This window comes from Coenobita brevimanus, chromosome 55, assembly GCF_032717465.1.
Source record: "Coenobita brevimanus isolate Jiangsu-jjx chromosome 55, ASM3271746v2, whole genome shotgun sequence".
Classification (NCBI taxonomy): domain Eukaryota; kingdom Metazoa; phylum Arthropoda; class Malacostraca; order Decapoda; family Coenobitidae; genus Coenobita; species Coenobita brevimanus.
The window spans coordinates 57,356,880-57,375,455 of NC_137008.1; the positions used below are offsets into that span (position 1 = coordinate 57,356,880).

At 41.4% G+C, this 18,576-nt stretch overlaps 1 protein-coding gene across 1 annotated transcript in view; it reads left to right on the top strand.

Moving 5' to 3' along the window:
* LOC145401235 (little elongation complex subunit 2-like) overlaps positions 1 to 18,576 on the top strand; it is a 66,669-nt gene that overhangs the window by 33,536 nt on the left and 14,557 nt on the right. The window contains exons 10-13 of the mRNA XM_080273555.1: positions 429 to 579; positions 6,723 to 7,485; positions 11,304 to 11,456; positions 15,890 to 16,025. Of these exons, the coding sequence (XP_080129681.1) occupies positions 429 to 579; positions 6,723 to 7,485; positions 11,304 to 11,456; positions 15,890 to 16,025 (1,203 nt within the window). The remainder of the gene's footprint in view (positions 1 to 428; positions 580 to 6,722; positions 7,486 to 11,303; positions 11,457 to 15,889; positions 16,026 to 18,576) is intronic.

The following is an 18,576-nucleotide window of genomic DNA, read 5'->3' on the forward strand; positions in this document are numbered from 1 at the left end:
TCAACTGCCAGAGAGCCGTGCAAGAAAAAAAATGCTCTAACATTTTCCTATAAGCTTGCCATTATTCACCATTTTCTGTTGTACCTTCAATGAAGAGAATGGCTATTTAAGGGGTAACTGTTAGAAATTCTTCAGAGGTCTGTTATGTTCAGTGACCTTCACTAGAATAATACCCCTGACTTCAGGCTTCTGAATTCTAGTGTGATATTTAACTTGGTAGGAGTAAAGGTCATTAGGATTGTCACCTAACATAGCTTCACATTTTTTATCATTATTCCGAAAAAGGGTAAGACTTCTGAATTATCATTGTAGTGATTTATCGCAATTCGAACATTCATATAATGAGACTTGACTTTATACTCTTAAATCATGGGACAGTAATTTCAGAAATGAGAACTTGAAATGATAATATCTTTTTCTTTCACCAGATGCAGATGGGAATGAAAGTAGCCACAGAGTTGTGTTTATTGACAAACCTCTGCCACAGAAGACCTGGACACCCTTAGAAAAGAAACGTCAGTTTTACAAGAAGTCAGCACTGGCCACTTTGACAGAGATAAAGAAATTTCCATTCCTCAAGTAAGAGTTTTTTGCATCATTTATCAAACATATTTACCTTCTGTAATTATCACTGTGGGCTGTACTATAGGTGGCATACATGGCTTCACAGCACCTCTTCCTTAGCAGCTGAGTTTGAGAATTACATCTTAATAGATTGTATGTTATGTTTGATTGGGCAAATTTGGGCTGTCTGGACATTGCTACTCCTCACCCTGCCCTAGGGTGGGAAAGGAGGTCCAGATGATGATGATGATGTTATGTAATACGGTATTAATACCGACATTGTTCACATTACATGCAAAAAGACTGAGGTTTAATGTACAGAACAGGTCACTAAGTAAGAGTTGTTGCAGTACAAAATCTCCTCTGTTCTTACAGCTCATTATCATCAGCATGCAGACAAGTAAGTGCTTTTCACTTGTTCCATCCTGGTTCATTCTCAGCCTTGCATCGTGGTGTTTTCATTTTATGATACCGTATAACTGTAATATCCATCTAGATCTGTTTTTTCCCACCTAAGGATGAGATGAAGTAGGATCCTAAGAGCAAGAAAAAGCCTGATGGAAAGAGTACTAATGTGAATCTGTCCAATTAAATGCGCCACACTCTTATTCACTCATCGCTCATACCTCCAGAATCCCAACACCCGCTTGCCAACTGGTGGACGGGAGTTCGCGCCTCGTTCAGGTTGCGAAAAGTTTCACTGACGAAGTGGGTGGTTACTGTCCCCCTTGAGCAAGGGGACGGGTGTGTGCGTGTGTGAAGGTCACAGCCTTGCCCTTAGATCGAACTATATGAGCTCTCGGCTCCCTTCCGGGAGGGTAAAAGCTGACCATCACAACCATCAAGTGATCCTGACTGACCCGGTGAATTACACACGGCTAGTGCTATAGTATATTAGATATGGATGATATAAAAATGATTCTTTGAATAAATAGTGGCATTGTGGCTGCAGATGCGAAGCAGAGTGTGTTGGGTTGGAATGATGTTGAGAGCAGTTTGTTTTATGTAATGTTTGCAAGAAATAGGTACACAAGAGGTGCAGTGGTGTCAAAGGTGGACTGCAGGATTTGTTAGTCTTCAAGTGAATTATGAGTTTAAATGATTGAGGAGAGAGTTCTGGACATGTTGGGGACTTGATAGGCATGTTTTTGAAGTGTGTATAGGAATTTTGTTATGTGAGTGATATGATTTGTGCTGGTGGGTGTAGGTGAAACTAGGGCCATTGATAAGGTTAGGAGTTGATGGAAGAAATTTAAGGAACTGTTACCTCTCCAGACAATGAGGGGACTGTTCATTTACACTAAAGTAACATGGCATGCTTCATGTTTGAGAAGTGTAATGCATTATGGTTGTGGAATTTGGGCAGTAATATGGAAGGATATGCATATATCAGAGAACAGAGGGATGAGGATGGCTAGATAGATGTGTAGTGCTTCCTTAAATGACAGAGCTACAGATCTGCAGGTGAGCAGCTGTTACAATGGCTGGGATTTGAAGGCATAGGTGATGTGGTGTAGAGGAAGGTTCAGGTAGTTTGGACATGTGGAGAAGGTGAAGATTAAAAATTAGAGAGATATATCAGAGTGATTGTGGAGGGTAAATCACTAAGAGGTAGACCTTAGAAGACACTGGGATGAAATTCAGCAGAGTAATCAAGGGTTAAGGGACTGAATAGAGATGCTGCCAGAGATTGTGTAGTATGGAAAGCCACTGTCAGGTGAACAAGGACTACATATCCAATTACATACATGGCCTTTCTAAACTCTAACACAACATCAGTAGGTGTCTAACCACTGTTGTATATAGTGTATATTCAGTTTTGGTTTCACGTTCATTCTCTACTGGTATATCATTCCACTAATCTCTTTCCACTTCATCCATGCTGTCTTTACTCATGCTCTTCTATCTGCTTTATTTCCTTACATTTTTCTAACTATAGTTTCAAGATCTGTTAACTTGGTCCATGCCAGATTTTAACCATGCCTCTTAGTCATCATCATTACCCCATGTTAACTGCTGACCATTACTATGGACTTATTTGCATCCATTTTAAGTCCTCCATTTGGCAGATTCCCATGGTGCACCTTAATTTTACTCAGCAGTTCCTCTTTAATTTCTGTTGTTACCATGAAATCCTCTGCCTGTAGCATTTCTCACATATCCTTATGATGATTTTGTGTAAGGTGCCCATTATGACAACCAAAAGAATTGCCCTAATGTCAGTCTCTGGTGTAGCCACACTTCCACGTTTCATTATATCACTTTATTATTGTACAGAGTTACCATTTTACTTTCACCTCCAGTCATGTGGAATCTCCCTCCTCACACATCTTGATAGCTGGAGTAGCCATTCCCCTTTCCTCTTAGCTTTGTACCAGCTCTCTGAACATACCTCTGATGGTCTCACCAATTCTCCATTCTTCATTTTTGTGAGAGCTCATCTCAGCTTCTCCTGTTGTATGTTCATTACTGGTTCTTTCACTCTGGATATTGACATGTCTTCCTCAGTCATTTTCTACATCCAGCAGGATGTAAAAACACTCCCATCACCTGCGTTGTTTTTATATCATTCTTTTCATCATCAAGTTCGCTGTTACATTGTATTGATTGTCAGCTATCTACCATTTTGATGCTTATATCATCTTCAGTAATTAACCGAGAGCTCCTGGTCATCTTGCCAGTTTTCATTTTATTTGTTTTTCATAAGTTTATAGTCAGTCAGGAGGGAGCGTTTCTTATCTGGTAGCACTTATGACTGGAATGTCACTGTCATATTGCAGAACTTCTGCCTGTCAGAATTCTTTTATTCCCTGAACTGCATCTCTGTGGAACTCGCTTCCCCAGAGTTGTTTCCTCCCCCCAAGCTTCAACCTACAGCTGTTCAAGTCCAACTGTTACAGATTTTTCATGAATGAAATATACCAGTAATCTGGTGTATGGATTTTTTTTTTTTTCATTTCATTTGTTTTTCCTTCCTCTGTTGGTAAAAAAAATAAATAAATAAATAAATAAAAAATATTGCTAGTCCAGGGTATGCTTGGGCCAGTCAGGCCCCATAGTCAGGAGTCTTTTACAAACTTCTTCCCAAGTACTCATGATTTCTGAACTTTCAGCATTCATTATCATTATGATCATATCATCATCATCATCATCATCATCTAATCCTGTGTTGCCCCGTGAAGAACATAGGAGCCTGAGGCTAGGCAAGTTGGTCCTGACATTTAAGATGAGAGTGACCAGCCTCACTCATCCCTCAGTGGCTTTACGTGAGGAGTAAACTTCAACTTTCCCATGGATATAAACCTACACTGGCTCAATCTGGTTGGAGTGCCTTAATTACCTACTAAATCACCAGGCACCATAGTTTGGTTATATGGTTACCACCCAGTGTAGTGAATGGTTTCTGGTGTACAGGAAACCATTTGCCTGAGTAATTTTTCCACACATTGTTTTGCCAGCTTCAGCACTGGTATATTTCTGTTTTCTTTAGACCAGGAAACCATTTACCATGTTGGGTGGTAATTATAATTAACCAAACTATGGCACCTTGTGGTTAAGTGGGTAATTAAGGCACTCCAACTGGATTGAGCCTGTGTAGGTTTGTATCCAAGGGATGGTTGGAGTTTATTGTGCAATGCCACTCAGGTATGAGTGAGGCTGGTCACTTTCATTTTAAATATCAGGACCAACTTGCCTAGCCCCAGGCTCCTACACCCCTAATGGGACAACACAGGATTAGATGGTGTATGTATGTATGTATGTACTACTTAACATTTACTTAGCTTCTGGAACATCTCTCTTACATATCATGCTATATTGGTTGTAATATTTTTTTGGCTTGGTGTACAATGCCTTCTTTTCCAGTTATTAATTTTTGCAACCAGATGCAGCATTGTACTGCCACTTTATTTATTTATTTATTTTTTCAAGGTGCTGAACAACCTTCACTTTATGGTTTTATCTACTGCCATTCCACGAGCATGATATATTGTTATGGTGAATCCTTTTCCAGCTACAGACTTTGTCCATTGCTGGTAGGAGGTCATGCTTTAATGTGTCTCAGGGATTCCATTTATTACCAGGACTACCGCATAGTCTCATCCACTCTGCATATCGCATCATGAAATGCATTATTATCATTCTGATTTTTCAGTTTCCACATTCTTCTTCTTACTGTAGGGCATTCACTTTCTTCCATTCCCTACTTCTCATCAGTATTATATCACACTCAAGCAACTTGTGCTGTGAAGCAAATTCCTTCCTGCCCATCATCACATAACATGCTTTCATCTAGATTTCCTTTCATTCATTCATCATCCAATCCTACATTGCCCCATGAGGAGTGTAGGAGCCTGGGGCTAGGCAAGTTGGTCCTGACATTAAACCCCTTAAACGCGGATCGTCGCATTTGCGACGGTCGGCCCAAAGGACATAACGGCGGATCGTCGCGTTTGCGATTTGAGTAAATTTTGAAAAACCGCGGGCAAGCAGGCTCCAGCTGGTATTGTCTATCAGTACCACCACCCTCTAGCTACAACTAGCATACTTTACCTTTGTACTGCTGACCTCAGTTGTTGCCAAATATCGCGTTTTCCCCCCGTCCCCCCCCCCACCACGGCCCGGCCAGCCTGGCTGTGATACATGGCAGCGCTCTGAGCGCTCAGAACTGTAAATCTGCGCTCTCCTCTCACAAGCAGTTTATGCTACTAGGAAACGCTTGTTTCCCCAGTTGTAACACTAGCTTTTTTTCTTACGGTTTGCCCCTGTTTAGCGTCAGTTTACTGCAGGCTTTCAAAGTGAGATTATGGCGAGTTCTAGCTCTTCCCAGTCAGTGCAAGCGGCCGACAGGAACGAGAATAAAGTGGCAGACGTAAGGCAGAATAAAAAGCGCGCCGTGGTGATCTTTTGGGAAGTAATATGATTGAAAATAATGTAGTATACATGTTTTTAGCTGTGAAAATGGAAATGTTTGTTGAGTGACGGGAAGACCGCCGCCACAGTGCATGTTGGCCATACGCTCCGTTGATTTTAGCCTTATTTTCAGTGCTTATTGTACAAATACGGATTCCTAACTACCTTTACGTTGTAGTATAAAGTTTACTGCGACAGAATGAGGCTGTGGTAGAGGGGAAACCGGGTTGCTGGAGGTGTGAAAGTGAAGATTTGGTTACCCAACTTTGCAAGTCTCCACAAGTCTTGGGTAGTCCACGAAGGCTCAACACCTGTCTCTGGAGAAAGCTGAATGTAAGTACTATCTGCCATACCAAGTATAATGTTCTAGGGTTAATCTCTGATTTTTGGCGAATATTTTCCTACAGGTACTCAGACCGCGATACAACCCCGCCACTCGGGGGGGAACGACTGTACACAGCCGCGTTTAAGGGGTTAAGTTGAGAGTGATCAGCCTCACACATCCCTGAGTGTCATAACGTGAGCAATAAACCCCAACCCTCCCTTGGATATAAACCTACACAGGTTCAATCCGATTGAAGCTCCGTAATAACTGTAGTAAAAAATAATCAGTCTGACCTCTAGCACCTCCTGATTCATATGTAATGTTGATCTTTCTTGAACATTGTTCCTATGCCCATGTTCAACACATTTCAGGATACTGATAGTCTCCATTTTTCCTTTAGCACTTTCCCATAAAATGTCCATGACAGTTTTTCTGTATTTAGTGATATTCCTTCTGACTTTTTCTAGCTGACTTTGGTTGGAGGGTTTGGTGGGCTGGAAGGAGCTTTCTTTTTTACTATCCTGGTCATATTTTAGTTGTTTAGTTACTCTTGTAGGACCTACTTAGAATGGGCCAACTGGCATACTTCAGTAATCCTCTCTTCTTATATTCTTATCTCCTTATTCAGGTATTCTGTCCCCTTTATTCCCAGTCCAGTCACCAAGTCCAACAGTCACCCAGTCCATCAACTCAGTCCATCATCCACTTCCTTTTACCAGTAAGGTTATTCACATACATGTCCACTTGTATCACCTCCCAACGCATTTATCTTGTCTTTGTTTAAAAATAATTGGTAAGGTACTGTATCAATTACATTGTACAGAAAAAAATTACTGCTATTTAATTCAGTGTGTTAGTTTGTTCTGAGCTCTTTAATTCAATTTGTGAGAGCTTAATCAATCATTACTTTTGTTCTGAACAGGATGAAGAGCCCTGCAATCTTTCATTATTCTGCAATAGATGAAGGGGATGCCCAAGGAAAAACTGGACCTTGCAATGAGCCAGCAGAATATGATGAAGACTTCTTTGATTTAACTGCAGGAGCCAGCAGTGATTGCTTTGGTGTCCCAGAGTCTGGTACAGAATGCCATACATCATTATCCCCAACACATAAGAACAAAAGAAAAGGAAAAACAATGACAAATAATCAGAGTCCAAAAAAGAGCAAAATATCAAATATAAATGCTGCAGAGAATGATCATACAAGTACTGGAAAAGGACGGGTAGGCAAGAATTTGCAAGAAATGGATAGTAGCCTCACTCCTGGTACTCCACAACACAAATCAGGAGAGCAGGAAAAATCACAAGCAGAAGATTCACCAACCAAGAGTTCTCCAGAAGCTCGAGCAACTGGTAAAACTCGAAATCATTCTCCAAGAAAAATTAACACCAGCTCTGTGAAAGGTGAATCTGTGTCTGATGCCTGCAAAATACTTGGGAACACCAGTGCTTATAATAGCAAAACTACTGGGAGCACACCTAGAAGAACTGCAGATAGTGAATTTAAAACTGGTGATAGTAGCACTGACAATGTTTTGGAAAACTTGTTAGATATGCAGGATTCTTTGCTGAAACCATCACATGTGGGGAGTTCTGGTCATGACTCAAAACCTGAGTGTGTTCAGCCTTCATCTTCAAAGCCGTGGAGTAGCACTCTTAAAACAGACTGGGCAGGCCACATAAAGGTAAGGTTTTAGAAACAACAGCAGTATAAGTGGAAATTTAAAATGATGGATATGTTTTTACGTTTACTTTAACTAGTCTCAGTTAATAGTCTACATTTCATTGTGATAAAGTTTTTCTGATGATTACAGTTAATTTTGTCGGTTGTTGTCCGTATTTTGTGAAAACCCATGCATTATTGGTTACTGTATCAATCTGTAGATCTAACTTTTTACTGCTGGAACTTATTTCTCTCACCTAAACAAAATGATTGCATTCATATCGTTCATATCGTATCGTTCATAAAGGCTCCAACATACAACCTCCCGTGTGTGAATTAACTTAAAATCTATCTATCTATCTATCTATCTAGCCCGACGCCCTAATCCCGCAAAGGGTGGCCGCAGACAAAACGCCTCCAAGTCACTCTGTCACCCACCATTTGACTCCCCTCCCCCCAACTCACCCCCCCCTCCCTCATATACCTCTCAACTCCATCCCTCCACCTCATCCTCGGTCTACCCCTCCCTCTCCCTCCCTCCACCTCACCTACATACACCCTCTTAGTCAGTCTTTCATTCTCCATCCTCTCCACATGTCCAAACCACCTCAGTGTATTTCTCCTAATCTTTTCAACCACATCCACATCTACCCCACAACGTTCCTTCACTTCTTCATTCGTCAACCTGTCCCTCCATGTCACTCCACATGCTCCTCTCAAGTACTGTAACTCGTTTCCACTGCTCTCACTCTTGACTTGTTCCCCTCTTGCAAGGTCCACGCCTCGCTTCCATACGTCAGGGTAGGGATCACAATACCATCATGCAGTGACTTCTTAACTTCCATACTCACCTCCCTATTTCTCATCACTGCTTTCAGTGTGCCAACAACCTTCCTTCCCTGCTGTACCCTTTCACGTACTTCATCCCCCAAAGTTCCATCCTTACTCATCACACTACCCAAGTACTTGAATGCACTCACATTCTTAAAATAAAGTACACTATTAAAAGAGTAAACTAATCTGAGTCAGCAGTGCAGAGTCAAGTGAAGAGTAGTGTGTGGTTTCACATCAAGCACATTTATTGTCTTGTTATAAACACTTCAAAACAAATATCAGCTGATCATTTGCCATGCAACAATATAGCATTCGTGTGTTTCTGTTTTAAATACAGTAAATAACTGAATGCAAAATTATTTTTCCTCACAACTTACTGATGGACATTAAATATTAGAAGTTATTTGTAACAGAAGTGGGCATACAGGAGGCGAAGAGACAAGAAAAATACTTCATGGTTATTAATAAGTATTACTGATAATTATCTTTAGCTTGAGTTAATAGAGAAAAGAAACTGCTGTGGTATAAAAATGTTGGAAAACAGGATTCCCGAGTAAGCAAGTTATCCCCAAAGCTTGTTTCAAAAGTACGGTATGTCAAAACTATGAGAATTATAACAAGGATACCCAGATGATTGATCTGTTTAAAGTTCAAACTTTTCAATAGCCCCGATAGTTTGTGGACACAAACACTTCAAATTTTAGAGGTTGCACTGTAGTACCTTTATCTTTATTTTTCATTTTACTAATCAGTCTAAATAATTTCATATATTATTTTTTCCAGGTGCTCTAGATCATGTGTGCTAGAGAAAGTTTAACAGTTTCATGTATTTTAAGGGAAAAATGCATGAAATTTTGTTTTCTCCATACTTGGTCATTACTTAATATTGTAGCAGGATAGTATGCCAGGATCAAACGTGTGCAAACAGATCTCTGCTCGGTTAGTTTGTATACAAGATACCCAGTACAGTGTTAAAATTTTTTGTTGAAAAAGTGTCTGAAATTGCAGAGTCCAAATTCACCCAAATTTCGATACTGTTTTACAATTACAGTAGATGAATTTTAATGTGCTTTAGTTATAAGGTAGAAATAAGTCTCCTTGATTACTAGTCAAATCAACCCACCAAACTGGCTGCACATGGTCATCAGTTCAGCTGATGGATCCTTGTCAAATTAAATATGCTGTAGGCCATTGCCAAGAAAGAGGGTTTCTATCTATCATTTTCAGACAGAGAGTATATGAATGGTATTTTTTCTTACCTAACCCCTGGGATAGGAGGAAAATGCAGTTGTTGTTGTTGTATTTTTGTTGTAGCAACCCTACACTCATCTGGATGTGAACTCATGGACTGTTGGAAGTCAGCCACTTTAATCAGTTGCTCTCAGAGGTCATTTGTTTGTTTGTTTGTTTAAAGATTTCCTGCATCTATAGTGCAGGCCGGGCCTTACATTAGCCCGGTTAGTGGGGTTTGGGCTGACTAAAAAAAAAAGTAGTAAGGGGGAAGACAGGGCCTGGGGATTGCCCAGCACACACACCCTGTCTTCTGGCTGGCTTTGTGGTGTGTGTTCGGAGGTCAGTGTTGTGATAGTGTGGTACATGAAGTGAGTAAATGTGATATGGTGAGGGTTGGCTACATTGCAGGGTTTGCATAGTGGGTCATTTGTGAGTTGTACAGTAATCTCTCAATTATCCGACGCAAATAGAGCCAAAGGCATGTCCGGAAAGTGGATCTGTCCGGTTAATGGACTTTCCTGGCCCCCCTTTGTACCTAGCCTAACTTTGAAAGCCATTGTAAAAAACCACTGCTGTACATCGCACAACACTTGTTCCTGTTGTTTAATACAGTACCTCTATATCTGGTCAAGCAAACCTGTAAACCACAGCCAAGCATTTACTATGGCTAAGCAGACCCATGAACCACAGACAATCAGTCACCACTGCAGGGCCATGCCTTGCAGTGACATGAAAGAAAAAACATGAAAAAACCAGCCTGGCTGGGTGAAAAATGTTTGTGCGGCTGTAATATCCACCTGGACGCATGCATTTTGTCTGGATAAAATGGAAAAATGGATAAATAATGGTTTCAAACAGCCAGATCACAGCTTCTGGATAATGGATTGTTCGGATAATGGACATCCGGATAATTGAGAGATTACTGTATTTTGTGTTGGTGTTATAGCAGGGAATGGTGGTGACCACATTACAGTCTGGTTAGATGTGTCTTTGTGGGTAGGGTAGTTTGTGAGAGGTAAATATCTGATGGTGGTTAATGAAAGATGCTACCTGGTTGAAGGTTTTGGATGGCTGCAGTATTTGTAAGCATTTGTGATGTGTAGAGTTTGGAGGAGGAGGAGGGGCATGGGCGAAATACAGTACCCAGTGTAGTGTTGAGGGGTTGTTGTTGTTTTTTTGTTTCTTTGTGGATGATGATGATGGAACATTAAGTTACAAGGATGGCATGGGTCTCAAGCTGAAGTGATTTGTTGTGTAACTCATATTAATATGTTCCAGGATTGGAAGTAATTTTAATTTCATTACAAGGATGGCATGGGTCTTTAACTGAAGAGCTTAAGTGTGTGCCTCTCTTATCCATATGATCCTTGACTGGAAGTAATTTTGTTTCATGATGTAGGTGATCAGTATTGTGGTTTTAGTGCCTCCTGTTATTGTTGTTGTTATTATTATTATTATTATTATTATTATTTTTATTATTATTTAAAGCATATCCATATTTGTGTAGGGTTAGGTTAGGAAAAAATAAAGTAAGTACACTAGTTGGAAGTTTTTTTTTTTTTTTTCAAGGACCAGCCTAATAAAGAAAAATTGTCTAATAGTTTCATTGTTACCAGTTAAGCTAATTTGTCAGTTCCCCCAAGTAACAGAGTTCTGTGTGAAAAGTGATGTCATGGAATCCACCCCAGGTCTGCCTATACAGTAGAGAATTTCATAATGTAAGTAGCTAATACAGATGTAGAATTGTAATGCATATGTTGTTTACTGTTGCAGCCTCAGTCTTGTGAACAGTGGTCAGGCACCAATGTCCACTACCAACTTTTCAGTCTGGGCTTTAGCAACACCCAGACCAGTAATTCCTCCCAGCCACTGCGCATCATAGTGCGGCACAACCTCCATGGTCTTGCCAAGATGAGAAATCAGAATGTAAGGAGAGGTTGAGTATAAAAGTCTGAGATATCTCAGTCTTTATATAGTTCAAAACAAATGCAGGTGTGTAGATATTTCTTTGTGAAAATATTCAGTAGAATGAGGAAATTTAAGAAAATATGCTGATACAAGATTCCATATGACTGACACTTTATCAAGAGTTATGTGGAACAGCTTCTTAAGTACCACCTTGGTCAAAATAAAGATCCAATTTCAAATGCCACACAGTGTTATTGTAAGGGTGAGAGTCCCATCATAATGTTGGTAAACACTACAGTGCTCGTCAGAAGTATGGAGCGCCCTGCGTCCCTCCTGAGAAACAAACCTTTCAACATTGAAAAAACATATAAATAATGCATTTTATTTACCTTTAGTGCTTCGTAGGGTAGCCTTTACATTTCTTCACGGACCTGAGACGTCTTGGAAGTGAAAGGGCGAGGCTCCTGAGGTGCTGGAGCGGTATTTTGTCCCAGGAGTCACAAATGGCGGCTTCCAGCTTAGGCAGAGAGCTCACGTCCTTCCCTTGGAGACTCTTCTTTACGAGGTACCAGAGGTTTTCAATCGGGTTGAGGTCTGGGCTATTTCCTGGCCAGTCTGTCATGAATGATACCTCGCAGTCACGAAGCCAATTGGTGACCGATTTGGCCTTGTGAGCAGGTGCACCGTCCTGCTGAAACACTCGTTCACCTGTTAGCTCGAAGGAGTCTGGTAAATGATCACACAGAAGCTGCAGGTAAACATCCTGATTCACTCTGAGGTTCTTGGGAAGTACAACAAGCTTCCCCAAACCCTTCCCTGAGAAACAACCCCATACCATGAGTGAATCAGGATGTTTAACTGTGCTTTCTACATACCGTGGGTCAAGTGGGTCACTACCTTTGCGTGCTCCTCTGTTACAGGTAACACTAAACGTTGCCTCATCAGACCACAAAACTGACAACCATTGCTCCTCACCCCAGTTTAGATATTTATTAGCAAAGGCAAGCCTACGAATTCTCTGGCTGCTAGAGAGAAGAGGCTTTTTCACAGGCCTGTGACTTGTGTAACCAAGCTCATGCACCCTATGAGACACTGTTCTCACTGACACCTCACCAAACACTTCTGGGTTGCTCTCCTTAATTTTCCTTGCACTCACACGAGGATTAAACTCCACTGCACGTTTTAAAACATTAACAGACCTTGGGGAAGTTTTTCTAGGCCTACCAGACCTCAGTTTCTTTGTGGGAACTTCACCACTGTTTTCCTCCTGAAACCGCGCACACCAACGACGCACTGTCGATCGTGCCACACCAACCAATTCACTAATTTTCTTTGTCTGGTGGCCTGCCTCCTTTAGAGCAATGATCTGGGATATGATTTCACTCGATAGTTCACGGGTAGGTGCCATAACAAAGTTTTAAAGGCCAAAACACTCTGGGACACTCGGTAAAAAATGGCGCAATTTGAGAGGGACACTCGGCAGAGTTCCTCTCTCTCAGGCAGCCCGTGGGCGACTGAGGCGGGAACCAACCAGCGTGTCGGAAGGCCTCAGGCTACCGTGACTTCATGCTCGGAGCTCAAACTTGTGGCTCAATTCTTACCCCCAAAAATGGGTGATTCTTTTTGGGCCATAAGTATTGCGTGCCCGGCGGACAACGCTGAATACTTCTGACGAGTACTGTATACGGGGATGGCTTTGATTGCTCATTTGCCTTATACAGTATAACAAAATCCTTCATAGCTCCCCAACACAGGTTTTTACTGTACAGTACATACACACATTCAGGACTGTACTCCGTACCTTACTATCGTATGCATTGTTACAGAAATTACTGTACTGATGTTGTAATCATATCGTGGGAAGGAATCTGTGTGTGTGTGTGTGTGTCTCCTGGTGGCTGCACGACTTTTGATGTTCGGTAGAGAGGCAGACGGCAGCTGTCACCAAACATTTTCTCGTGAATTGTGGTCTGTTTAATGGTGGTGACGGTTGGGCAAGACTTTGCCCGGTGGCTGCGCAACTTTCGACGTTCGGTAGAGAGGCAGAGAACCACCATCACCGAACATGTACTCATGGCTTGTGGTCTGTGTTCGATGGTGGTGGTAGTTGGGCAAGACCTAGCCCGGTGGCTGCACAACACTTGACGTTCAATAGAGAGGCCAACGACTGCTGTCACCAAACATGTACTCATGGCTTGCAGTCTGTGTTACAATCTCAGTGGCAGGCAGGAAGGAGTTAGCCAGGTGGCCACGCAATACTGAACATCTGATGGGGATGCGTACGGATGTTTTGACACCACTTGTGGGTTACAGTCGTATTGCTCGGGTGCTGGAGGTTCATTGGGAGTGATCAGACGAGCGCGTGATTTTGACCATTCAGTACAGGGACGGACGGACATTTTAGCGCTGGGTGTAAGTTACAGACTATGTCCTGCTTATGGCTCAAGCCCAGTGGCCGTGATACCAAATGTTTGGACATGTTGGCTGGTCGGCCGAAGTTCTCGGGCACTTTTATGTCTGGATAATAGCAAGTAAATTCAGATAATGGTTTAATAGAGCCTAGGTCCGGTGTTCGGATAATGAGTGTCTGGATAATTGAGGGACTATTCTGTATTTTTTACATATATCTAAAGCACTGCATTGGTGCTCAGAGACAGTACTACTTGCAGCTGCATATACCCAGGTGGTCAGTCTCTCCATTAATAGGGAGGTAGATATGGGTGGCAAAATATTTTTTGTTTTGCTTTGTTCTTTGTTTAACCCTTGGAGTGTGACTTACCCTATACATGTCAGCTTTGGGGGCATGTAGCCTGCCTCACATGAGAGGGATTTTTAATAATGGACAACAAAGTTTCTCCTTTGAGCAACTTCACGCAATTTTTCTGGGATATTAATCTTTCTATCATATCTCATACCCACCTTCTCGAGTGAGCTTAGAAACAACGTAACAGTAGCAACTGTGAACAAAATTTATTCATTTCCTGATCCATTTACCATGGTATTAGCAGTGTGTAAAGCTCAAACCTGTCTAGAAAAATTGGCATTTGATGATAAAGCTGAATGCAAGGCCACCAGTGGCTAAGAGAATGGAGGGAAATATGAAATAAATGATCAAAAGTAGCCCTTATGGGATTAAGATGTCTGTCAGTAGATAGATAGCAAATCATGCTCAAGGTATGGCTTATTGGACTGACCAGCAGCTCACTGAATTTGTATAGATGCAAGTTTCCAGGCAACGGAGAAATTTCCAACCACAGCAACTTTGTAACTGTGGTAAGTTGAGCGAAAATATTTCATGGGTAGATGCGTAATACCATTTCCAAGACGATGATGTACATTTGAATTAATTTTGCAGTAGTTTCTAAATTGGTCACATTGCCATACCACAGAGCCTGCTTTGCAGTCCCCCATTTGAGCAAGTTCTGGTGCACAGTGCTTCATAATATTGGTGATATCATGACCTTGCTTAGTACAGTAGATACAGTAATTTTTGGGTGAAGGAAATGTTTTGCAGTGACAGACACACAGACAAAGTGTTATGAGAAGTAATGTACCCTGAAATTGTTTGGCTTTGTAGAGAGAGAGGAGAATAAGAGGTTGACTAGAAGAGTATATGTGAGTGAGGTGGAGGATAAGTGGAGGGGGAGAGTGAGGATGGTATGGAGGGATGGGATGGAGAAGTATATGAATGATGGTGGTTTGCACTTTATGAGCTTGAGGGAAGCAACCTGATGATGGAGGGCAACCAGTATCATCTCAATTCAGTCCCTCAGGGTTTGGGAATGAACAGTTTTGTTGCCTGAGATTGTGCAGCATGGAGCTGCTGTCACGTAAACAAAACTGACACATTCATGTATTTACAAAGCCTTTCAAAATGAAGCAACAGAAATGAAGCAGACTGTGTGGATGTAACATTCCCTTGACTTACTTCAACTCTGATATAAAATCACTCAAATATCCATCAGCTGTTACACGTTCATTGCTACCATCGTAAAAGATAATAAATATATTGAACAGATTTCCATCCACAGCATACATACAGTATGTTACACCTTCCAAAATCCCTTCATGCTTACCTTATTTTATTGTTTTTAACCTTCTCATCATTGATTCAACTCTAGTACATGTGTTCTTTTCATGTTAATGCCAGACAGTTTCATGACATGATTTTTTTTTTTTTTTTTTTTTTTTTAACCCGAGAGTAAGTCACAGGGGCCTGAGAATGTAAGTACTGTTACCATAAACCCTCTTATGATCAGAACATCACTAGTAGCTGTTCTGTTCTATTTAATCCCAGATGACCTTTTTCAACTGAGAGAATGATAAAAGCCCAAGTGTCAGTAAATGCTTACTGATTGTTTCTAAAATACTGTATGATCATTTACTGGTGTATACTGTATAGCTTTTAATTTAGAAGCATTTGTAAACTGAGGCATTTACCCTTTTGACAGAAATTCTCCAAGGCATATGTTGTCTTTTCAAAACCTGAAAATCAAGCATACTTTGGATGTGAGGTCAACACTTTGTCTGAAATAACTCAGCAATGGATTAATCTTCTAGTGCGGCCGAACACTACACTTTTACAAGGTCAGTACAGTATTACAGTGTGTTTCTCTTGTGGTGAATCATAATCTCTGTACTGTGGTGGAATATTTACTGTATTTTGTTTTGTTCATGCTCAGAAAGGCTTAATGAACTGGAGGATGTAGTTTTCATTAATTTCTTCACATTACAGGGCTCCCCCAAGCAGAAAATACTTGTAATCTTCATGCGATATTGAAAAGGTGAATGGCATACCTAAAGTGAGGGGAGGGCTGAATGATCTTGATGTTTTCAGCCTAGGGACACCTTATTTTTTATTCTCTTTTGTCCTGGTCAGTTTTACTTAGTTCAGAAAAGACTTTGGCTTAAGCAATTAGAAATAATGTGGGACCTCACCACTGCTGGTCTCATTCCTGAATGTGTATCTGTAGGGCTGTGAGTCTCACTTCGGATTTTGATGGATTGTGGAGGGATTTGGAGAAGTGAGACCATCACGCATACGCTTTAGTTGAGTGATTGAATGTGGTGTTTATTAGTCCACTACCAGTGAAACTGGATGAGGACAATAGATTTGTGCAGTTCCATCAGTATGTCAGTACATCAGTCCACTTGCAATTTTGTGTCTGCTTTAACCCCCACATGCATGGACAGATTTTGGTATAATCGCACAATTTTTCCCCATACCATGACGATGTGTCGCACGCAACAACCAGCTGTTTAGTCCCAAGATCAAGGTCATGCTTGGAGCTCAAACAAGATCGTCTTCATTTTCATGTCCACTCTGTATCTTCCACGTGCATGGACAGATTTTGATCTAAGTTCACACAGTTGTTCCCGATACCATGATGGTGTGTAGCACGCAACGACCAGCCATCTATTGCCAAGGCCAGGGTCACACTTGAGGTTCAAATGAGGTCGTCTGCAATTTTGTGTCTGCTCTGTAACTTTCCACATGCATGGACAGATTTTGATATACAGTAATCCTCGTACAATTCGGACGCCCACTTTCTGGACACATGTCTTACCAGACATTGTGGGCCATGACCTTAGGAACCCAAAATTGGCCAAAAAAAGAAAAAATCCCCCCCAAATCCTAATTTTTTCCCACCCGTAATTTGAAATTGCTGAGTGGCGCCGAACAGCTGGTTTACACAATGGCCCCTTCACCCCTTCCTTCCTCCCCCCTCCCCCCTCCCTCCTCCCCTCTCAGTGTTGCTATGTGGTATTTTCCATTACCAAATGTGGGCCAACTTGGTAATGAATCAGAATAATGCATTACCAAACCGATTTTTCACATGTATGAGGATACACAGGATGGAGATGGTGGATTGTTTGCTCTCTCTGATTAATCTCGTAGCCTACATAGCGTGAAAATAATCAACATGCTGTTAATTATAAGGAGAGTGATTACATATATTTCCACTTGTATATATAATTAGTGAAGAATAAATGCTAGCTTTATGAGTTTGGTAATGAAAAGTTAAATTTAGTAACAAAAATTGAGGAGTTTGGTAATGTGACCGTTGCGATCTGGCAACTCTGTTTCCCCGTCATCAACAGTTACTTGCCTAACTTCGATGGTGAGGAGATGCTTATCGCAGTGGAAGCCACACGTGCTTTTTTTTTATGAATAAACAGTGAATAAACTGCAATTCCATGCCACTAGACCACATGGGAATTTACAGTGTTGTGCAGTGTTAAGAAATTAGAACTTAGAGTGCAAAGGATCAACTGTGGAGTGCAAATTGGCGGTTGAAACTGGTGGTTGGAACTGGCGTGATGCAGTTAGGAACAATGGGCAGTGTTAAACAATTATAACTGACAGTGCAAAGAATTAAGTGCAGCACAACACTGGAGTTCTGTACGTGCTTCAAGAGAATTTTCACCACTGCCAAATCCTTAGAAAAGGCAGCCACAAACGTGCTGTAAGTACCCTGGCTGAGATACAGTCACTTCTAATTCCTCATTCTTTGGTTATTTTTCATTTCATGCTTTATGTCCATTATTGGTGTGAACAGGGTCTTAAATAGGTTTAAATAGGTGCTATGCATGTCCGGTAGGAAGTTATTTAGGTGACTTTCAAAGTTAGGCTGGGTTAGGGTCGTTAAGTACCAGTCCAGGAGCCAGGGGCCCACTTTCCGGACATGCCTTTGGCTCTATTACATCGGATAGTAGAGGGATTACTGTAACTTCACACAGTTGTTTCCTACCCCATGACGGTGTGTTGTGCGAAACAACCAGCCATCAGCTCCCAAGGTCAAGATCACACTTGCGGTTCAAACAGAGTTGGGTGCCGTCATACCTAACAGCCATACCTACATTTGTGTCCTCTCTGTAACTTCCATATGCGTGGATAGATTTTGATACAACTTCGCACAATTGTTCCCCATACCATGATGGTGTGTCACGCAGAACAAACGGCCATCTATTAGCAAGGTCAGATACATATGTATGGTTATCATCTAGTAGGGGACTATGTATATTGTATGGTAATACCAAAAACACTTGTTCATTATTATATGTACTGTGATCCCCCCCCCCCCATCATCATCATCATCATCATCTGGACCTCCTTTTTCCACCCTAGGGCAGGGTG